The following is a 24205-nucleotide window of genomic DNA, read 5'->3' on the forward strand; positions in this document are numbered from 1 at the left end:
GAATTTTGTTAACAGTGCAATAAAAATAACTTCATAGCGTTACAGGGAAACATTAAAGCCTCTTTGTGTGTGTGTGTGTGTGCGTGTGTGTGCTGCTCTTTCCTTTTTTTTTTTTTTTCAAAAAAAATACAGACATTGTTTCTTTAAAAGTCTCCATCTGCAAATCCCATTAGATGTGCATATAAGGTTTCGGATGATTAATAGGTGCCTGCTTTGCTTTGGTTGGAGGGAGCGGGTGTGTGTACGTTAACCCCTCCCTCCCCTCTCTCACATTTCACTTCACAAACTTGTCACTCTCTCCCCAGCACAGTATTTAAAAAGTGTTTCACTCATGTCCAGCACTTCACAAGGAAGCGAGCTTCAGGCCTTGGGAAATAATTCAGGGCAATCACTGCCTAGGTCTGGTTACTCTTTTCCAGTCGGGACAATGAAGACTTTTAGAAGAGTTCCCAAAATAACAAGTCTGCAACAGTCCCAAACCCACAAACAAACTGTTGTTTAGAGAGGAAATCTATCCCGTAACATTGGAAAATTTCCCCTCTTCCGATTGTGAAGCCTGAGCTGCAACCAGCCCCGAGCATCAGAGCGTGGACGGCGCTGGAGGCGAATGGATCCCACCATCAGCAGCTGCATGCGCGGTCCCCAGGCTCCAGCCCCGCTCTGGGGGTGCCTGCGGAGCACCCGTGCGGATGTCCCCACAGCTGCAGGGCTGAGCCACTACCCGCCGGCACCCTTCTCCTTCCATCAAAAGCCAGATTTTGCTGCCTACTCTGATTTCTCAGCCTCCTGCCTGGTGACGGCTCCGCAGAGTTTCCCGCCCGAGGAGCAGCACCCTTCTTTCCACCACCCCGACTGGCACCAAGCGGCAAGCGAAGCCCGAAGACGGCCGAATCCGGGACTGGCCTTGGCTTCTGGGGAGTCAGAAGGCAGCAGCCCAAACCTGGTGAGCGCGGCGATGGGCATGAATGAAGAGTATGAGGCGCCAGTAAGCGCTGTGATCGAGACAGAGAAGAAGACATCCAAAAGAAAAAAGGAAAACTCAGGTAGGTGGCGTGAAAGCAGGGATGTGGGATGGTACGGGCTGTAGCATGAGAGCACCTACAAGATTAGAACTAGAGCTGATGAAGAAAGCATTTTGTAATTCTTGACTAGGGAACCCGCACAATAACACCATCGAAACGAAGTTGCTTGTTCCTTGATGACCTCCGGTGTTTGTTTCACTCCTGCAGGTCTTGTTAACTGACTGAGGTGTTTTATGCACCAGCACATGGCAAACTTGCTGTTACTAAGCAGGAATCACAAGGTGCGTGGACACTGAGCTCAGAGTCCTAGGTCGTGGAGTTGCATCTTGGATACCTGCCATTTGCCCAAGTGTGAGAGAACGGGAATCAAAGGGCAAAGATCCCTCATCTTCAGCTGCCTGGGCCAGCTGGAAATACAGCACCGGGGTTTTGACATCTCAGTTCATAGCATGAGACGCACCAAAGTCTCCCTTTAGATACGAATTCTGTTTGGCCTCACTGAAAATTGAATGTTTTTATTGCAAAACAGGAGATACCAAAAGCTTGCCCATCCGTTCAATGTCTAACCATGTGGAAAACAATGTAGATGGTTTTCATTGCGTCATCCTAGTTAGCAAAACTCTTTCTACAGTACCATATTCAAGAGTTTCAGGTGTATAACCTCTGATTTGCTGCTATTTCAAATCCAGAAATGCAAAATATACATAAAGTTGTTTTCCCTTAAGAAAGTTGTTCAAAAATACGACGTTTATATGCATTCATTTGCTATAGTATTCATTTACAAACCAGTGTGCTTTTCCCCACAGCATTGTTATGAAGCAGGGAATATTTTCCAGCATCCCTATTTTATGGTTAGAGAACTGAGACACAGAGACATTTATTTGATGTAAAAATAATAAAAAAGCTTGTCAATCCTTAAAACTTTCTTTGAAGCAGGGATAGATTCAGAACAGTCAGAGAACAGCTTTGTTGTGGCGATAGCAACAGTGGTCTACTACAAACACGCATATATGAACGCACACACCCCCTTCCCTTCCTCTACAAGCTTTAATTATTTAGATGCTATATTCAGTCCTGACTTCCCAGGCTCAGCAAATGGCCTGAAGACAGCAGATAGCCTAGGGTGAACTTTCACAGCTGCCCCTGCAGCCCTGCCACAAGCCACAGCTATTAGCATTCACAAATCTTTTTCTTGCAGAGGGCTCCAAGTATTCAATACTGTACAACCTAGCAAATAATTTATAGAAATGCCTTTGTTATTACAACATTAAAGAGGCCAGAAGGCTTTGTAATGACTTCGGGTTTAATACATCTGTCATATACTACAAAGTAAAAAAACATAAGTCGATCAGTAAGGAAACTCCAAAGCTCTAAATTAATCTTTGAAACCAAAAGATAAGCATTAAAACCTTAGCAAAAGTCACTTTAGAAGTGAACTAGTTTTCAGGTGAAAGTTGGGTCTAAAGAAACACCTTACTTTTTTTTTTTCATGCTAAATCTTTTTTAGAATGACCAGTTGCAGATAGTCTGGATATCCCAACCTTCTCACCACATAAGCTGAAGAATAAGGCAGCAAGAAATAAATAAAATAGTAGACACCTTTACTATTATGGGAATGAAATAATACAGAACATTAATCAGAAAGTGGTGCATAATTACTCCCTTCCTTAACCACAAATAGATGTATGCTGTTGACTTTCAGCCATTGACTGAAGAATTCTGGGGGAGAAAAAACAAGGGGAAAATGTGTAGAGCAGAGCTGAATTCTGGCCTGCCATTCTTTCTCCCTCATGCCACTGACTAAAGAGGGTTTTCTAGGCTTGCAATACCCATTTACAGTCATGGAGGTGTAAAAAGCAATATGTAAGAGCAAACAGCAGCAGGTAGTAGCTGAAAACTTGAGGAAGACAGAAAAGGAGAGCACAGGCAGGTCCCTGGGCAATGTAAAGGGACAGATCTTCATCTGTCCCAGCCCCTGTGCACACCCTCTGCCGAAGGGTGCACATCTCATCCTTCCAGGAGGTGCTCGCTGAAGTAACTGCTGGTTACTTTATCATCAGCTGCCAAACGAATCAGCTATTCATGAAGTCACTTCACTTGGCCAATGTTCCTGAGAGCTTTCAGAATTTTATGTTCCTTGACAGCAAAATCCATCTTACCACTTGATTTAACCACTTCCAATAAATATGCCCTCAAAGTCTTTAGTATGGGGAAAAAGTAACGTTGTGCAGATGCTTCAGATTTTTATTACACTTTCTTCTACTAAGGAAAAAATTGCAAGCGCTGGCAAGAGTTTGCAGGACAACAAACACCACGTGCCTTGCTCAGGGCTGTGGATCACCACAAGCATTACCAAGCAGGCAGCATCCTGTGTTGCAGGCATTAGTCAGTCCCATGCTTCCAGGTTTAAGCTGCTGTGAGTGATACAAACACCATCTCTGGTGCCCAAATCCTGCACATGCACAGCACAGAGTCCTTGTGCCTTCCTTGAAAGCACTTTTTACCAGCCAGCCATAAGACTCTCTACCTTATGTCTCTGCAATGCCATGTGGGGCAGAGCATGCTCTGGTCCCACAGACATTTAGCTATTTAAAATGATTCATATAATTAATTAGAGGTGAAGAGCAGTGATACCCTTAGAGAGGGTGTCCTTTGCAGAGGGGCAAGCAGTGAACTCCCATTTGTATCCAGCATGGGATCCATGCTTCAGCTCTTGCATCGCCACTGCCCTCCCCAAAGCCCCATTTGTTTTGGGGAATGCAGTGAGGCTGGTGTTTGGTGAGAGACTGGAACCAAGAGGATCGGGAGCCAGAACAATCCTGATGTCCCTGCCCATGGCAGGGGGGTTGGAATTAGATGGTCTTTAAGGTGCCTTCCAACCCAAACCATTTTATGATTCTATGTAAACAGGACTAATTGCCTCGAAACGGAGGGCAGTACAGCTGCAGCACGTGGTGCACTGCTCCTGTGCACATCATCACAAACTTGAGCTATATGCAATTTCTGTTTCTGGTGGGCAGAGCTAAGATCAGATAAGTCACAAAGTCTTCAGCCACACCAATTTTTTCATCAAGGAAAAGGACACCTAGAAGGTGCTCATTTCATGCTCATTGCTACTACTTTCTATACCATTTCTATGTAGAAACAGTATGTGCCAGGATGTGTGGTAATACTAGGACATGTGAAACTTCATTGCACACTAATTACACACAAGAATTAAGTAATTAGCACCCAATATAACAAAAACATTACTAACTCGTTCCATGTGGGGAGTCTAGCCAATTGCAGGAGCAAAAGAGGAAGAAGAAGAGGCCAGGAACTTATAACACCAACTGCCTGAAAGACTGGCACAGCTTGGGTTTTGCTCACAAAGCAAGGGTGCTGCAAGGAGATTCTTCACAAGCATTTCTTTAAAAAACAGGAGAACATAATAATAATAATAATAATAATAATAATAATAATAATAATAATAATAAAAAGACTGCCACCATCTCAGGCAAAGTCAGTTTGTGTTCACTTTTTGGCATAATTGGTGCCGCATCCCTTTGGCTATGGCTTGAAATTTAGCTTTAGAAACACAGCTCCTAACCCCAGGGATGGTTCTGAAGCCAGTCACACTGGTGCCAGCTCTCCTTCTGGTGGTTGTTCAGCACGGACTTGAAGCAGATGGGTGCCTGCAGCTCTGTGCACAGACACTGGCTCTCTGGAGTTGCTCATTTTCCCACATTCTCCCCTCCCAGTGTTCCCAGGCCGTGTGCTTCCCACCCAGGGTGCTTCCTCAGCAGCTTCACCCTACCCCTTGCACCACAGGAGGTCACCGTGCACCCACTGCACAGTGCCCATCCTGCACGAAGTTGCCTAGCAGTCTGCAAAGCCAAAACTGGGGGAGTGATAATGCACGCATATGGAGCAAAAGAGGTGAGGAAGGAAATTATTGATAGCGCTGCGTAGATGCAAGGAGAGCTCCTATCCTATGGCTGCTCACTGCAGATCCAGCCTGTGCTCCTGTGCTTTAGGCGATGCTCATCGTCCCACCTTCACCCCTTAAACCAAAATGCTGACAACACCGTGCTGAGCTCAGGAGGCACAACTTTTACACCCGATCTCTGCAATGCACGTGCTCACACGGGTCAAGGTTACTGCAAATTCTCTGTGCTTGCCCCTTAGAAAACCAGAACTCGAGCAACAAGGCAGAAAGCAGCAGCAAGTCACGGAAGGAAAGGACGGCTTTCACAAAGGAGCAGCTACGGGAGCTGGAGGCTGAATTTGCCCACCACAACTACTTGACAAGGCTCAGGAGATACGAGATAGCTGTGAACCTGGACCTCACCGAAAGACAAGTACTTCCCCAACCCCTTCCTCCCCACCTTCTTCCTCCCCCATAACTTCTCCCTGAAGCTATAAAGCAGACTGGTTACTCAAGGGGGTATAATGCAACAACACAGAGGTATTTTAATACAAAACTTCCATGGTCTTTTGAAACACAAGTTAAAAAATCCTGTAAGTTTAGCGGAGGCAGATATTTCTCCCCTCTCACTGGGATCTCAGTCAGGGTTTCCTTATCAAACTTGGTGCAGAGGAATTGCTCAGTTAAGTGAAGATGACTGCAATTTCTGAAGGATTAGACTGGTTGGGGTGGATGTTAAAAGGTGCGCTGTACCCATTGGAGTGGCATGTATAGCTGACAAAGATGCCAGGCAAAGCACTTGTGCTACCTCTGCTGGTCTCAGCAACATCCTCCTGGAACAGCTTAGAAAGAACTGTTCCTGCCTTTGTTAGAGGGAGAGCACTTAAGCTTGTGAGGTTCCTTCCAATTTTTCTTCCAGAATTTCACGAAACACCTCTGTTGATATGTATGCATAGGTCTGCTGAGACAGCTCAGCCTGAGGTCATAATTTATCATCTGCTTTCCATCACCCAGGTCAAAGTATGGTTTCAAAACAGAAGAATGAAGTGGAAACGCGTTAAGGGGGGACAGCCCGTGTCCCCCCATGAACACGACACAGAGGACATGGACTCCGCTGCCTCCCCCAGCTCTGACTAGTTCCTGCAGCAGCAAGAAGAGCACGGGGAGAGGAACTGGACAGAAAGCGGGCACGACAGTGCCACGGGTCAGCTATGGCACCGTGCCACGGCCCCGCCTGCAAAACCCGTAGTGCTGAGCCTTCGAAAGGAGTACGATGCTGTAGCTGGCAGAGGCAATCAAAGGGCACAGGGGGAAAAAAGCCAAAGGAGAGCAGGACTTTGATTTTCATCTGAATGAATCTAGCTCTCTGGACATGTCTCGCTGCCACGGGTCTACCTTCAGAATAAAAGCTAAGAACCACTGTATATAAAGCAGGAGTAATGTTGCTTAGGCTCTCGAACACTTAGAAAATACAGGCTATCAGGCAGAAAGAAAGGGTCCAGCTGGTGACAATGCAGCTGTGTTGTCATCCAGCCTCTCCCTGGCCACTTCTACTCATTCTGCACTTGGACTTGGCAAGGCACGTTCTGTTCTCCCTGTACCTTCCTCTAAGAGAAATGGGTGCTTGATGAACTGAAACCAGAACTAAAACCAGTTCTGGTTTGGGACCAGAACTATACACACAATTCTGCTGACCAGCCTGAGGAGAGCTGGCTTCCCACTCACAGCCCGAGAGGACAGGTGCCTTGCTGATGGTAGCGATTTGCAGAGGGACATTTCTTCCAGACCTACTGTAAATCCTGAAATCAAATTCCTAGATATCCCAGATATTCCCAGATTTAAGCCTGAAATGTTTTTTTCAAAGCAGCTATCTCCAACTATCACAGAAGGTTCTCTGAATGCGATAGCTTTCACTGTTTTATTTTCCCCATTCACGTCTGTTTAAATGCAGGAAAACTGCTCCTTAATGCTGCATTTCTTTTGCATTTAGGAAGTCCCTCTGGATACCCAGTTTTCCTTGTGAATCCAGGATTGTCAGAAGGAGCAGAAAACGTTTTCTGGAGTGATTTAGCCAAGTTTTCTATCTACAAATTCTTGTTTCATTTTCCATTGGAGACAAAACTTTCTTCAGAATAAACATGCACACGTGTATATTTAAACTGCATACAAATACATCTGTTAATCCAGGTATCATGTGGATTTACACTTACTACTTAGACTTCTAAATCAATATCTGCTTATGAAATTTACAGTTATGTGACCAACTTAGCCCTTTTTGCAAACTGTCTATAAATAGGTTATTTTTGTGATTTTTCTTTGTTAATGTTTGCAACCAATCAGATACGCCATACAAATGAAAAGTAGCTGTGCTCTTCAAAACATGCCGACTTCTTGTGTCTTTTCTGTCCTTCCATTTTGGTTTTAATTTGTGTTTGGTCACCTCCACCTTTCAAGGGGTTTGACCAACCCCAAGACACTTTACTAGAGATCTTTAAAGCCACTAAAGCTGACACAGCCAGCTGCCCCTATTTCTTGTGTAAATAGAAGGTAAAAGCAGCTTTCCAGTACAGGATCACAAATTGCCATGGCACCATCAGATGACTGAACACCACTTCCACTTGAAATTGCCCCCCTTCCAACCAAAACATGTAATACCACAAAATATGAAGTTCTAGAAAAGCATAGTGTCTGCTGCCATTTCTTTTGTCTTTTTGGTTAATGTGTTCCAATGCAATTTTTCCATATTTTAAACAGAATTTTCCAATGGCATACCATATAACGGCTATTGAGAATACCAAAATTTGTGCTTAAATATTTGAAAAGTAATCACAGCTTGCAGCTGTGGCATCCTGTTATACTATCTTCCCTTCACCTTACTCTGAACTGCTGTTAGGCTTTAGCATGGTTTGAAGATATGCTGGGTATAAAGCTGCATAGCTGCATGATATACTTGTAAAGTAAACCATGGTTGTCCCACTTGTAAAAGGCCTCAAAGTAGATTAATAAGAATATTTCTTTTGTAACAGATGCTGGATTCTTTTCAAAGAACTGAGAATTACTGTATCTAGTACGAAAATCGGAGTTGGAGCTGGTGATGCTTTCTTTTAATGCAAACTAATGGTAAATAATAAGATAAACTAATTAAGAGCATACTTTTCCTCTCTGGGGGCTATATCTATTGGATAAAATCTTCAGATCTTCACAGAAAGGTGAAGAAAGCTACAGAAGCAGCTTCTTTGGGGATGAAAACTTCTGGGCTCTTGGCTACCAACATAAACTAAAGTCAGAAAGAAGGGTAATAAATCTTCCCTCTTGCTGAAGCTGCTAACAGTAGCTTATTGCATTATTGCATCCTAATTCACTTAAAAGCAAGTCAATGGGACCTCAGTTGGTACCCAGAACTACAGCTTGGACACAGTTCTTGTGCTGGCAGTGGGGCTGTAAGGCACAAGCCACCTGTGAGAGCATTTTACATTAGGCGGTTTCCACATCAAACCATCTGCTTGTCCTGAGCCCTGGGTACTTCGGGAAAGAGAGCTTTGCTCCTGACATCAAAGCCTCTGACCCCTGAACCCTCGGTGCCAAGAAGCTCTCAGACAAAGTCTGTCAGGGAGCAAAATCTCTGACCTGCAATTATTTCTCCCAGAAATCCACCCGGGTTTTATTCTCCTCGCGGAAGGGAAGGCAGCTACCTGGGGATGTCTGACGATGCTTCCCATGCCTGACTCGCAATAAATCTCTCACCCGCCTAGCTCAGGGAAGGGCTGGCGGGTTTTCCACAGAGCTGCAAGACTTTCCTCCCATGCAAGGCCAATGCAAGCTGTCCACAGGGACCAGAGAGATCTGTATAAACCCGAAAATATGTGCTGCAGCCCTTTATGTCTGCGTTGCCCCTCCTAGCTGCAGGAAGAGAAGCACCTTCCTTGCAGTCATAGATTTTACAGACCTTTCAGCTACCTAGCCAGATGCCAACATAGCAGATGTTCTAATTTGGTTTATGTGTCCTCTGTCACTAGCCCTCGGTTTCTTTGTGGCTTTTCACAGCACTGAGCAGGCAGTTTCCAAGTCATGGATCTGCTTGGGCAACCCCAGCTGCTGCCCAGAGGTAGGTGGGACTAACTCAGGGGCTGCCCCTCTGCAAATGTGAATTCCTGAATGATGGTAGATGCTCACCAAAGGAACAACAAAATATAAAGTCTACCATTTGTAAAAGTCCTGTTTATTTTTATTTACTGAGGCTAATTTTTAATGCTATTTTTTTAATGTTTATGTCAAAATGTTTTCAGACATATTACAGCTGATTCAAAGAGATGATGCTATACACTGTCCAGTTAGATGCTTCAGTGAAGATTTACAAGAGGCTCTAGTATTGATAAAATAGATATGAAACTAGCAGTAATTAACTGTCGACATAGCTGAACCTCATGTGCACAGCTATGAGATTACTGTGCTATCAAAGAAAACTGCTGAAGCTTTTGTACTGGCCTCATCTGTTAACCCTCCAGGAGTTCTTTCAGAGCTGAACAATAAAGGTCATCTTTAGCCACCTGAGACAAGTTTATGTGCCAAATACCTGTTTCAAAAGAAAAGATTATAAATCATTCCCTAGCAGTCATTACCACTCTGCGGTAAACGAGCGGAGCTGAAGGAAACACCCGATTCTTATCTTGGAAACATTTGTATTTGTTTCCCCAGGGAGCAGAGCTTTGGAGATCTGTGGCAGTTTTATGTCAGCAGGCCCATGGCCAGCCTTGGGAAGAGGTTCTTCCTTTGAAGCATTTCACCTCGCAGTGCTTTAGCATTTGCTGCAGACAGAATGAACTCTCCCCAGTGATTTTCTGCCATCACAGGGCTCAAACACCTTGCACATGCCACTAGAAGCAGCAAAGCACCAGCCAGGGATGGTGTTTGATTATTTTTATTCACCTTGTTTGTTCTTTGTTTCCACCCCATATGTTTCTATTTGTCACTTACTGATCACAAACATCTCATCCCAGTTTAAACCAGACTCTCCAAACCTCTACCCAAACTGCCTTAGAGTGAATAGGATCCTAGGTGAGACCCTTGGAGAGCTCTCCCTGGGTCCAACCAGCAGAGCGTCATCCTTCCCATGTGCTTCGGCTCAGAAACGAGCTTCCCAAGAGCATCCTGAAATTGCTGCTGTGACCAGCGATCACTGGAGTCCAGGAGTTAGCACCCTGGTGGGGAATTTCCTACCATTTTGTCATGTCTTGCAAGGAGAGGGGAATATGTTGCAGCTAGATGGGAACTCGTTTGCACTAAATGAGCGACTTGTCCTCAATCGCAAGCTCCACCTAGCGAAAGGCTCCTACAGCACACGGTGGCATCAGCCTTCATAAATTATTGCTGTGCCTGGAGCAGCCAGACCTTTCCCATATACCATACCTCCTGCTGCTGCAAATCTCCGCCTGCCCGAGAAGGAGCCTTTCTCTGTCAGGATTACAAGCTGGTGAAAGGCTGGAGGAGCGGAGACTTGCTCACAACTGCACTTTTCACCGAGGCTGGTAATAAAAGGTGTCCAATAAAAACACGACACTTCCTTTTCCATAAGGTATTACTTAAGTGGATATGACTGTATTTCATCATGGAGACAGCAGAGTGAAAAATTGGAAGCAACAGCTCCATTTCCCTTCAAACACTTTTTTAAAGCTATGACATATCCTTGCTAATGTTTTCTTAAACCACCTGCTTGGACTTTTCCCTGACAGCATAAAAGGCAAAAATTGTGGAGAGAAGAGTAGCACAGCGCAACGGTGAAGCTGTTTGAATCACCCATTTGTAATTCAGAAATGCTGTGATGCCTCCTGCAACTGCTCCAGGAGACTTATTGCAAGGGTTTGAATATCCATGTTTATATAGGTAGGTGTATAGATATGTGTATCTGATAGGGCCATGTGAAAGCATTGCCTTGAAACTCTTAGGGTTGGCATTTCCTTATTAATTATGATAATAATCCTCCAGTTTCTTACAGAATTAGGAGCTGTCCCCTTCCACCTTTCTAAGGCCAAGTACGATCATGTCTTGAACTCAGTTTCTCCTGTGCATTTTTGACTTCTATTACAAATATTTAAGCCCATTACTTCCTGGGCCTAGGGGAGTCGCACCAAGGCATTAATCTCTGCTGAGATGCTGCTGTGCTGTAGAAGCACTCTGTCAATGCAATGTGAAAAAAAGAAAAAAAAGAAAAAAAAAAGAAAAAAAACTAGCTTGCCATTTTTCTCTTTTCACTGGATACACCTTATCATATGACTAGCAAAGCCTAATGTTTTGCTAAGGAGTGCAAAGGTTAACGCACACCAGATGGCAGAGAACCGTGTTTCTGGGGAAGCTGGAGAAACGCTCAGCTGAAAATGCATCAGGCTGCAAAGCTGAGGCAAAAGCATCAGAGGATTCTCAGCATTTGACACAGAAAAATCTAGTCTGAATTGAAATCCCTGAAAGTCCAACTGCCTCTTCAACACCTCTAGAGCTGCCCTGTCTCATGGAGCACCATATTTTGCAAAACACATTGAGACCAATGGACAGCTTGAGCATTTGCATGCGCCAAATTACTTGCAAAGCCCTCTACTAGGTCATGGGCAGCGTATGTGGTGCTGAGCTCACAATGCTGGTTTAGCTTCATGACAAGAGCAGTGGAAATGGCATGCTACCAGCGTGAAAGCAGAGGTCTTGGGGATGGCCTGAGCTCCAGTCGATCACCTTTATACCATGCTGTTACCATCACCCCAACCACTCTGCCTTTCCTAACCCAGAACTCATTCTCCCAAGGATTCAGTATTGCTTCACACCCCAGCCACTGGGAAGTGACTCATTTCAGAGCCTTCAGCAACAAAGCAGTGCCTGGGGGCACAGAGATGTCACAGCTGCTCCCAGCCAGCACGCAGGGTGCTGAGGCACGCATGTGCCCAGCAGCTGGTGCAGGTTTCTCCTCCAGCAATCCTGCAAGCTCCCAGCCCTTCCCAGACTAACGAGGGCAGCCCTTGAAACCCCAAGGACAGGCACGGTGTGACTAACAAACCAAAGCCTGGAAAACAGAACCATTTTAGGAACCACTTTATAGCCAGAGACATCGACGGATTCATATTCTACATGAGCAAAGCTTCCAAATCCTACTTCCAGTAGAGTTTCCTATGCAGGGAGCCAAGCACACACAGTGGATCAGGGCAGCTTATAGAGCAGACGCATGATTTTTCTGTTACTGTGCTTTCTTCCCCCCCTCTAGCTGCACTCCTATTGAGTTTCATCAGCCACTATCTCATATTTTGGGTAATTCCTTTCCCCTGGGGATAGCACACTGCCCCTTCAAGAAATATTATATGTCTGCATTAGCGACTGGACTCCGAGTACTGGATCCATGTAAGACTTCTAAGCAGATAGACAGGAAATCCATTTTCTTTCAGTGATTACAGTAGAAGGGCTTCTGTCTGACTGGAACTTGCCTGGTGTGGCTGTAAAACAATCTGAGCACCAGGCTATCACCTTTCAGACTATATTTGTGAATTACGACGGGGCAGTTTCCACTGCAGCACTGGGTAGGGGCAGGTGTCTGCAGAGCCCTCCGACTTCCTTTCCCCATCCTTCCCTGCACAATGCCACATTGTTTTAATTTGTGCGTGAAGGAAGGGGTTTCATCCAGGACCAGACTTTTACACCACTATTCCATCCTTCTGTAGTGTAACTTTTTTTTTTTGTATTTTATTTTTTTAAATAACTTTTACCCAAGGGTAAGCAGCTGGATGTCTGGAAGCCCCTTTGGGAACAGATTGCAGAGATAATGGGAGTGAGTAACAGAGAGGATGGTGACTTCATACCACAGAGGCTTGAGTCATGTTTCTTTTTCTTTCCTTTTTAGAGAAGAAAACATTTTTCAAGCCTCCCTCTATCACACTGTGGGTCCCCTACTTTGGAGCAAGAAACAGATGAATTGACACTGAGGCTTCCTTACAGTTTATAATTTTTAATTCACTGAAAGATTTCAATGCCCTGTACTCGTACCATGATCACCTGCCATCCAGAAACCCACATGGGGAGTATTTCCTACACATGGAAGTTTGTCACCAGCTGGGTGTAAGCCCAACAATACTATAAAGAAGTTAAAGTTGGAAGAGACAACAGAAAATGATCATTTCTTCCTCTTAGACCAATAAACATCCTTACAGTTTTACACTTCTGCCTACTTTTCATTTTATACTACTGGTATTTTGACTCTTTCCTGTATTTCTACATTCCAGCCTTTTCCTTTCGATATTTCTTAGATGAGAGAAGATCAAGAAAAGTGATGCAGCTGATGTGGACCCATGTGGCAGACAAAGTTCAGACAAAGAAAATCCATCATGGTTTGATTTCATGCTCCTTAGCTGCAGGGAAGGAGGAGGACAGACCTCTGGTCCTGGAGTTGGGCACAAGGGACTCCGGACATTCAGGGTGCTCACAAATCTGGCCAGAAAGCTATTTTCCATGGAAAATAAGCATCACTATCTGTGATATTTATTTATAATTTGTTCTATTTGAAGTTAATTTAAAAGGAAATTTGAGGAAAAATATGGCCCAAGAAACTGAGCTCCATTAAAGTGCTTTGAGATTTCTTGCTCAGTTCAAGTCTTGCTCCCACCCGAGGTCAGCATGACTCTTCTTTCCTTCACTGTGACTATTTTAGGCTAACCTCAGTCTATGCTTGGATATCACTCACTGATTTTTACTCAAGGGATCTAATTTCATGTACTCTGATCAGCCTGCAGTCTCCAGCTTTGCACACTGCAAAGAGGGAAGAACGCAGCGTTCTCACCGAATACATGGCATTTTCAGACAAAGCTGGAAGCAGGCCTCCAAACAAGGCGAGAGCAGGTGAAATTGAAGAGCACCACGTTCCTAACAGGACGGACCCAGCAGCCACACTCCCTGATTATTCCACTTTCAATGCTGTGATGGTCACTGTCCTTATTTTTGAGGGGTAAAATCCAGAAGAGAAGCCAGCCACCAGGAGGAGAGGTACCTACGGCTGCTTTTGCTCTCAGGCAGGCAGGTTTCTATGCACTCCTTGGGGCTGCTTTGAGCTACTTTGCCACCACGAGCACTTGAAACACAGCACAGCCCATCTTAGGCACTTGCTGGATGTGCTCAGGCATTGGCAACGACCAAGTGGGCTACGTACAGCATGTGCAGGATGCACACAGCAGGTAACAAGCCAAAGGGAACAGCCTGATCAGACCTGGCAGGGTGCTCTCACATGCTGGTAGAGAGAAAGAAAAGCTGGAAAGGATCCTAACACTGCATGGCAATGAGGGAAAAAAAAAAAAAAAAAAAGTGGTCGCCCTTTTAAGAGCTTCCACTCCAGTACATCACAGCTGCTTTTCCATATTTCTGCAGCAGCACTAGCTCAGATGCTCCCTTCTGTCAGATTTCTCATGACAGAGCATCAATGCATTCTTTACTTGTGTGTGCTGCACAGCAGATTTTAAATGTGGTGGAATTGGTCTTATGGACAAGGAGCAGAGAAGGACAAGGGTGCCTTTCCTCCACAGGGTACGTCACTCAGCACAGGGCTGGTGCCTCCTGCTTGACCACAGCTGATGGAAACCCCTCACTGGACCTGCTGGGGAGAGCAGAGGCAGGGCAGCTGTGGGCAGCTCTAGGAAGTGTCTGGCGGGGCATTAATAGGGAAAAGAGTGATGTCACACCACAGAGGAGACTTGGACAGGAAGGGGGAGAAACTGCATGAAGGATTTTGCAAGGAGAAAGTAAAGAGAAAAGGAATTCTGTGTCAGAGCACGCTTTCTGTCATGGGACAGTTGATTTAAATATTTGCCAATGCATACGTGTATGTACCCTATACTCTATATTCTACCAGAAACATAACCTGTAAAATAAGGCTTCTCATTCACAAGGACTAGCAGCACAGACTTGGATCGGGCTGCTGCAAGAGCCCTAATTTGGCAGGACTGAGTTAAAGCAAAGTCAAAGATCTTTAAAGCTTCACCTGAAAAAAATAAAATATATCTATTAAAAAAAGAGAATGAAAGAATGAGATGAGAAATTGTCTGTCTCAGAAGGAAACATTTTAAACACATCTCTGCCTTGTTTATTTGCAGAAGAGAAGACAGACACAACCGGGGTATGTTTTACATTACATGACATAAGGGTTTGTGGCATTCCTGTCTGCACTGAAGACATGTTTATACTGTTGGGTTCCATTACGAATCTGTTTAATATCCTGTGAATGCTCGGAGTCCTTTGCACACTCCAGGCAGGAAGTCTTTAATGCACATACTGAGAAGACATTTCCAACCATTCAAACGCTAGACAAATAAGCATGGAAAAAAAAGTCATTCTACTGCAAGAATCAAATTCTTCCTGCTCTTGTGCTTTTGCAAAATTTCTTAGAAAAAGCTTCCCAATTCTAGCAGAGCATTTATAAAGTCGCATTTATAAAGTCAGAGAAAGCCATAATGGAGACAAACTCAGTGGAAAGTATTCTCAATTATTTATCCTTGGGTTCGGTAGCACCAAGAGACTTCAGCTGAGATCAGAGCCTCGTAGTGCTCAGCTCAGAGCAGGTCTTGCCTTAAGGCACTTTGTCATTTCAAATACCAAACTTCCAGAAGAAAGCAAAAGTGGTCCCCTGGTGCCCTCCTTTTCCAGATGGAAAGCAGGAATTTGGGAAATGCTGGCAGAGCACTTGTAGGGGAACCGAGACTTCTGGAGCCCCATTCAGGTAGATCAACAGCAGCACCCTACTTATCCTGACAGCATTATAAGGAACAACTCCACTCATCTGGAAGATTGGTCTGGCCCACAGCATCTCACTGTCACTGGTACATAACCATTCCTACTGCAATTCTTTTGTATTGAGTGTGTTTCTCTACTGAACAAAGCAACAAGCTGAGAGGCAGCTGGAGAGGAGATGGCACCTGAAGCTTTCTAGAGCTGAGGATGGGCACAACAAATATTCTGAGGCCAGTCAAAAAGTTGTCCTTTGGAGATCAGCCTCTGGATGCTGAAAAAAACAGCTGCACTTGCTTTACTGTCTTTTGTGCATCTGAAGAATATAATACCATTTGGAAAACAACACAAGGGCAATAATGTTGGATTTGGAATCTGCATACAGCTTCAAATATGAAACTTGGCTTGGATGTTCACTTTCCTTTCACAGTTTTTAGGACTAACTCAACTAGCATTATTTTTAGGAGAAAAATGAGCTTTTATTACTGTCTTCTCTCTGCTGAAATCTCATTCTGTCTCTGCCAAAATCAAGATGAGACGATGCCAAGAAATAGGATGAGCTCATCGCATTTAACAGTATGAGGTTTCACAGATAAAAACCAATGTTACTCCATCCAGAAGTAGACAGTGGTAGACAGGGTTAAATGGCAGGTAGCTTTTAATGGGGATTTAAAAAATATATATAATTATTCTTCAGATGTGAAGCTGGCTAGCATTGAGAATGCATCTCATGCAGCACTAAGCCCACCCCATGCCAGCCTGGCACAGCACTCATCAACAGCCAAACGTGCCTGCCCTATAGCTGTGTGTATGGGAGCGATGCTCAGATGTGCTGAATATTGGCAGCTCCAACTTGCTTTCATGGCATTCATCGTGCATCATGTAGTATCAGGCCATCATTCATAGCCGGTTAGCCCTCTAGTCACAGTGAACACAACAATTTGGGCAGGTGAGGAGGCAACACGTGGTGAAAAATACACCTGTGTACTTTACATGTATATACAGATGAAGCCTTGCAATTTAGCCTGGGTAGCTCAGCCCCTGCTCTCTTCTCATGAGATACCCCAGCCGTGCTCACTTGCCCCAATTCCAGTTTGTAATGAACCATTCTCCATCCTTTTTTCCATGCTTTGCAATGCCTATGCCATAACAAATAATATATTATTGTGCAGCTGTGGTTCAATTCTGCATCTCTTTTCATCTCATCATACAGGCATTTTTAAGGAAAAGGATCTAGGCTTTCTAAGAAGTTTCTCTTGCTGGTAGTCCTTACAAAATGGATCCAACTGCCCTTCCACAGAGAAAGAATTTCTGATCATTCACCATTATTGCATTGTTACTGCACTTTTACGCCCCTTCAGATGCCTCTGATGTGCACCTGAGCTCAAGACCCAATTGAATGGTCAGCTGGAGCACAAGGGCTTGGATGGGTTCACCCAAGACATTTCTTGCAAGCTTGGTAGCCCTCAGCGTCAAAGATTGCCTCATTCACTACGTTGCCAAAATTTAAATAAAACTTAAATAGTTTTCATGTATCCTTATAAAAAAAAAAAAAAAAAAAAAAGCTTTAACTCTGCTGCTGAGCATCCCATGGCTCCTATTTAGGAAGCAATGGGAGGATGTGGCCCATTCCTTCTCCTCTACTCTTCCTGCAGCATAACGGGATCAGAGTCCCCTGTGACTTCCTCAGTGGTGTCTGCTCCGATGTCTCCCTGACACAGAATGACCTCATTTGTTATGGCTGGTAAGAACCGAGAGAAATGAAACCCAGGGCCTGTAATTAATTGGGGTCAGGTTGAGATGATTTATGATCCAAGGAATGTGCTCACTCTTGACACTATCATGCAAACAACAGTATCAACCAGGCTTTGGAATCAAATTTAAGTTGGGATTTCCAGAAAAATGAGAAATAGCATGGCAAGTCCTGAAGGAGGAGGCAGAACGGGGGCAGATGAGGCCGTATTTGAACTGCGAGGCCAGACACCTTCCCTTCCTAGCCTGTCAATCAGCAAACTCAAGTCCTGGCAACATCTCTGAATCGCGATAAATCAGGAGTGAGCCCACGCCAGGAAAATTTCATCTGTCTGGAATCTGACAGGAAAAAAGAGGCTTGGAAGTTTCAGAGGAAGGTGGGATTTGGGCTGGTTACAGTGCCTCTGTTTGTGTTCCCTCAGCTGGCTCACGTTAGCAAGGCAGGCTCGCAGAGACATTGTGTCAAACGGTTTTTCCATCACTTGAGAACCTTGAGCTTGATCCCGAGCCGGCTGCGCACCACGACCCGCGACCCTGTGCAGCAGGAGCCTCCGGCAGGTTCCCCCGCACCTTCTGCTCCACGTCCTAAACCAACAGCTTTGTTTTCTCTGCAGGCTGGAGAAAAGGATTACAAAAGAGGCACTCTATTTGCAAGCCCAAGGCACTTTAACACTTTGGAAGTTAAATATAACATGAAAATAAATGGATTCGATTTGGTTCTGATTTCCTTTCAAGAAGGATATCACCGGTGTTTTCCTTCCTAGTTATACCTCCTCGTCTTTCTTCTTGCTACCTTTGTTTCCCGTTCTTAATTGCCAGCCACGAGCCCAGTGCCACCAGTGACTGACCACAAACTGGAGCCTGGCAGAGACCCTTTTGCCCTCTGACACCAAGAGGTGCTTCGACAGACTTGGAAAACCCAGCAGGGAGCCCAAGCCTTACAGCCACTCCTACAGACACCTTACTCCAGGCAATTGTCCCTAGAGCAGCTACCGTGACAAAGCACAGCCATTTGTATGTGCCAGAGGGACAAGGTCGGGGTTGGAAACAGTCAGGGATGCCGTTCGCATGGCTCCATCTGCTGCTCAGGATTCCCTCAGACTTCAGTGCAAGTTATAACCTTTGTGTCCCCCCGTACTGGCCTGGAAATGTGTGGGATATTGACTTTGCAGCCATTGGGAATCAATATTCCACGTTCTGCCTTTTAGAAAAACCTGGAGGGGAAGCAGTCGTCTCCTGCTAGCATGCTGCTGCTGAGACCCAAGCACAGTACACATCTTGAAGACTTAGTTTTGTTCCTTTCTCATTTCTTTGCTTTAGTTTTGTTTTTAATCTGTTTTTGTTGTTGACAGTCAGATGAAAGTCTATGAAACAACCCATAGGGAGCAAGAGCACTAACAAAGATTGAAAGCTTTGGACAAAACTTCCCTCCTCTTTCAGGAACCCATCTTATTCCTGATGGCTGGGAGGTGTCATACTGCAGGTCTTGTACTTACCCTGGGCTTATTTGGCTTTTTGATAAAGAACTAAATACCTTACAGAATATGGCACTGAGTTTTGGTGTTCCTCCAGTCACCATATTGACTGAGATACAGAAGAGCATCTTTTATAGGTTCAATAACTTCATGTTAAATAATACCAGCCTAAGCTCAAAAGATTTGATGGTATCATTCAAAAAGACAAATTCACTGTTATTCTACATACAAAATGCAGAGGAGCACCTTGAACTGGCCAAGAACAGCACCAAGAGAAAAGACAGGGGTCACAGAAGAATACAGGCTGCGTGGAAGGCTGGTCTGCTTGAAGACAAGCAACACAGTTGAACTTACTATTTTTGAAATCACATTATTGAATAAAAACATGAAATGAAAGCAGATTCACTCCAGCAAGCCTGCCTTTTTCTATGCTACCATCTCCCTAGCTACAAAATAGAAAATTCATCAGCACAGAAGTCCTTTCACAAAAAGCTCTTCTCCAAAGATACTAATTCTTTTTTAAGTAGCAAAATCAGCTCTGTTCTGCCAGCATTTACCAAAATAGGCACAGGAGTGGAAGGAGGAAAAAACTGCTGCAAGCTCAGGAGCAGTGGCTATAAGAAGTCTCCATAAGACCTCGTGCTTCTGATTGAACCCAATCTCAGCTGCTGGCTAAGTGTGAAAAGCATTAACCCTTTCTCAGCCTGTGTCCTAATGGGGACTTGGCACGCTATCTCACAGGGGCATGAACCCCAACCATGTAAAACTTGTTGGGAAAATGAATTATCAACTTTGGAGAGATGCAAAATTCTGTATAAAGGGCTGAGAATAACCATACAAAAACCAGCCTGCACTAGCTGAGCTATGGTATGCATCAAACAAACAAGAAGGCGCTTGCTAAAAGACCAGAAGAGCATGCAGTCGAGCCACTTCATTCCCCAGTGGATGCCCAGAGCACTCCAGTTCCTGCACAGGGAGAGCTTGAAATACCACTTGGTCCTTCTAAACCTCTCTGACTCGCCCTTATCTGCAGGACTGTTGGTGGATGCAGTGTGGCAATAAATACATTTGGCAGTGCTCTTGGCTACCTGTAGTTTGACTTCCAACCAAGCAGACCACAATAACATGGGGTATTTATTCAGCTGTGCCTATCTGCGGATCCTGGGGAGAAAGATATGTTCTGGCCCCATTAATCACTTCACTCTTTGCTGGAGTAAACAGAAGGAGCCACAGGGGGTTGTCTTTGCTCAGGAGGAGCTGCAATGCATGGGGTTTGCTGGAAGGGACTCCCTCACTAGAAGACCATGAAGGTCCCTTGCTGGAAGATGAGCTGGAATAACTAGTGTCTAACCTCCTTACAGATGAGAAATGGAGCTAAAAATAGGAATGAGCAATGGCCCAAGCAACTCCTTTCTGTCCTTCCCAACAGACCAAGCAGCATCTTGCTTAGCACACCACATGCTGTACCCAGGGTGTGGGATTAGCAATGCTTCTTAGCACACGGTCATTAGAAAAAGCATGGTTCAGCTCCCACTGCTCCTGCACGATTTGTACCAAAGGAAGAAGGACATACCTGGGCTGCAAGAGCTCCTGGATCCAGGGGCTTGGGGATTTTTGCATTCCATGCTCTAAAATGCATACCTTCATCTATGAGGCACAAAGCAGTGCCCCTTTTCACCAAGGCTTCTGACACAGATGAGGACATTGTGGAAGCTTGGGTTTTCACAGCCCAAGCACGCTGCAGCATCACTTTTCAGACAGATGCTGCAAGATGGGAGAGCCACAAGCCTCTGAGCCTCAGCTCTGCTCTGCTGAACGTCTGAGACATGCCAGCATGGGCATGGGCAAGGCGGCTCCATGAGCAGATGAGATGACAACATTTCCTGAGCACCACTAGCCCCAGCCCCATTTTAGGTGGAAGCCTCTTAAAGCCAAAAAATATACACTTTTTTTTTCCTTTAAGCCTGAAAAAAAAAAAAAAAAAGAAAAAAAAGATTGAACACCACTACCAGGCAGATTTAGGCTGAATTAAAACAGCTTCAGAATAATGATTAAAAAAAGGTATTTCGTAATGTAAATTATATTTGTATACATTGAGATTTTTCAGTGCCAGCCAGGCTAGTATGTGGTGTAAAGAAGCATGAACCATACCCCACCAGGGCTTCATTCAGAAAACACGTAGTGCTGTAAAGGGATGACTCACTTCTTCCCCTCACTAAGCACCAAGGTCTCTCTGGCAAGCAAGAAGCTTGGCCAAGCACCAGGACTAAACAGTTTATAAAGAAAACAAGGTAAAATCTGATAAAGTAGGAGCCTCTTTCAAACTTTCAGGATCTGGAGTTTTAATATTGCTCTTACTGCAGGCAAAAAAAAAGTCTCGACTCCTGCAGCTCTGACGTTCCAGTCCCAAGGCAGCTTCTTTAGAAAATACATTTCCTCACATTGTAATTCTATGGATTTTCTTACTGCTTTTTAAAAGGGTATGCAGAGGTTAAACATGTTTTTCACCCAGTCTCCTGGTGTTTACAAGTCTTTTTTTTCCTCCTTTCTGCTTACATGTAATAAAAAAGTCAGAGGCACCAAGTGAAGAGAAGAACAAAAGGGATGAGTGTCCAGGGGGCAGATGTGTTATAGCACTTCCAATACTTTTTTAAATTGAAATTGTGGAAACAGATCTGACTGATACTTCTGCTTCCACATGAATGTTTTCTCTTCCCTACCACGTGATTCATGTGCAAGAATCAACTCTGTAAGAACTGATGACAATAGAGCTCTGGATAGCTAATTTTCCCTTATGCCCAACTTATTTTGAAACAGTGACTTTGTTTCCAGCTTTACATAGTAAATGGGGACAGCGCATGAACTAGCACTTTTTGCAAAGTACTTTGCAAGTTCATTGAGCCCAATTAAGTTTAGCTGGAATTTAATGCATAGCGAAACCTGAAAGATTAGATTTTCAGGAGGTCTACGCTAATAACTTCTTTCAAGGTACTTTCTCTTTTTTTTTTTTTTGATGTGTGATTTAATTATGTTCCCATGTCTGTTGGATCTCTGTTTAGTTTCTGACATAACAGAGCAATTTCCTGAGAAGGGGCAGTAGCAAGGCAGATTCTGCTTTTTGTCTTCTGGCTGTAATGATCAATCACTACTGTCTAAAGCTAGACAAAGGAGAGCTGCTTTGGGGACCAAAAGAAGACCCCAATGAGAAATCAAATTAATGTGTGTGTTGTTTTTTTCCCCACTTTCTAGGGGCTGGTTTATTTTGAATTTTGGTGCCAAAAGACCCTTTACTTCGCAATGCTCTTCTGGGTCTGCCAAAATCACCTTTCATACTGCCCCAGGCAGAGGATGCTGTGCTGATTGCTGGGCTCCTGCCAGCTCCCCAGTTTGAAGCAGCTGGCTGATAATTCCAGGTACGCTGCGGAGGGACTCCTTGGCATGGGGAGAAAAGTCCAATGCTCGGCGAGATGAACCCATCACTGGACCAGGGCTCCCCATTATCACCACCCACACTGCTGGGTTGTCAACTCCTCAGCTGAAGCCTGAAAAGCTGACTGAGTGCCCTGGTGTTCCTGCTGCATCCCTTCTCCAGCTGACAGGCATCGCTTTGCAGAAGCAGGAGCTGGGCTGTCTGTATTGCCCTCTGCTGGGCTGCAGCAGGACAGATGGCTCTCCTCTGGCACGGCAGGGTTTGGAGGGTTAAAAAGTCTGCTGCAAGTTTTGTGGCTTCTTTCCAAAAGGTTTCAGTTAACACCAAAGGTCTCCTGATAGCTCACTCACTTTAATAGATTTTTCCCATTGACTTCTCACTTTATAGACTATCATTTCCTTTTCTGTAGGGGAGCTATTTTCTGGGTCACTGATCCAACCAACTTAAAAGGGATTTCATTGATTAGGTTTTATTGGTGGTTACTTCAACCATAATGGGGTAAGTTGCTAGTACCTGCTAACAGCTGCGTGTCTTGCTTTGGTACCCCAGCTCCATACAGCGACAAGTGAAGTCTGGGATCCTCTCCTGCCTTGATTGAGTGCTCGGTAATTACTAGCACCTTCTTTACCAGCTCAGTTGCTTTTGTCCTCTTTCCCTTCAATACAAGGAGACATTCACACGGCCAAGTGCTGCTACCAGCCTCCTCCTCACTGCACGTGGCCCCCTGTTCCAGCAGCTCCACACATCCCACAGCCACACCAACATCCCCCAGCTCCAGGGTTGCAGCCCAGTCGGCTCCACCTCAGCACATGAACCACCTCACCCCTTTCAAGATGGAACTGAGTGGGGGATTCTCAGGCAGAAAGTTGGGTTTAGAATCCATAACTGAGGAGCAGAGCAAAGAAAAAGGAAAGAGCAGAGCTTGCAGACATGACTGCTCTGGGACTGACCCCTGGTACTTGTGCTTCATGCTGCTGCTCTGTCCCATGTGAAAGGAAGGTTGGGAATCTTAAGGTTATACCTGTTAGAAGCATAGCTTGGTAATTAAGGCAGGCATTTGTAGAAATGCCTGACAATGAATGTATAACTTCTTTTTGACTGGACAACACAGTGTCCGTGCTCTAAGCTCCTCCAGGCTTTTCCTCAGCATCATTCTTGCAGCTCAGGCTGAGCTGACTCTCTTCCAGCCTCAACTCCATAATGCTTTTAAGAGTGACAGCCTATGTAAATCTTCTACTTGAATGTACCTTTCAGTTTGAGTGATAACATGTAAACATTTAAGGAGAAGTTGCAATGATTTCTGCACTTAAAACAATGGTACCAAGCTGCATTATAAGAAAACAATTGCTATAATTGCTAAATGGGATCTCACAACATCTGGCCTTGGAAGCTGAAGAAGGGGACAGGGAAGTTCTCTACTTCGTCTCTCCCCCCAGGATACAAGGAGGAGGAATCAAGGGTAGGTGGCTGCTGCTCACCCCCATTTCCCTAGAAGACATTCCCCTTTCTCTGCACTTAATCTCCATACATCCTGAGCACAAATTCCTCTATTTGCTGTCACAACCGCCCTGGTACATTACAGCAAGATGACAATCAATTAACTGCTCACTCTATCACAATAAAGAAGCCACCCTACCTTATATAACTCTTTTTAATTGTTTTCTTACATTATAAGATTTTGCTAAACTTATTCTGCCATAAGTTATATCATCTAATTTCTCAAAGTGCTAATAATTTAATTGCTTCCTTCCTGCAGACAAAGTGCCTGAGCTGTCTTCTCTCATTCAGAACATTATAAAAAGTAGCTGGCATGAATACTTAAGAGGGGCATTCTGATCACAAAACCCTATAGAAAACTGCTGTCGCCAGAGTCTGTTGT

The 24205-nt window shown here is 44.6% G+C and overlaps 1 protein-coding gene across 1 annotated transcript; it reads left to right on the forward strand.

The window, feature by feature from the left end:
* The first annotated feature begins 400 nt into the window (after positions 1-400).
* Positions 401-7278, forward strand: MEOX1 (mesenchyme homeobox 1). The gene is made up of 3 exons (XM_084496157.1): positions 401-1043; positions 5190-5362; positions 5944-7278. Exons 1-3 carry the CDS (start codon positions 608-610, stop codon positions 6064-6066), a joined length of 732 nt encoding a protein of 243 aa, XP_084352283.1. The 5' UTR covers positions 401-607; the 3' UTR covers positions 6067-7278.
* Positions 7279-24205: the final 16927 nt, after the last annotated feature.

The sequence above is a fragment of the Aythya ferina genome (assembly GCF_964211825.1).
Source record: "Aythya ferina genome assembly, chromosome: 23".
NCBI classification, from domain to species: domain Eukaryota; kingdom Metazoa; phylum Chordata; class Aves; order Anseriformes; family Anatidae; genus Aythya; species Aythya ferina.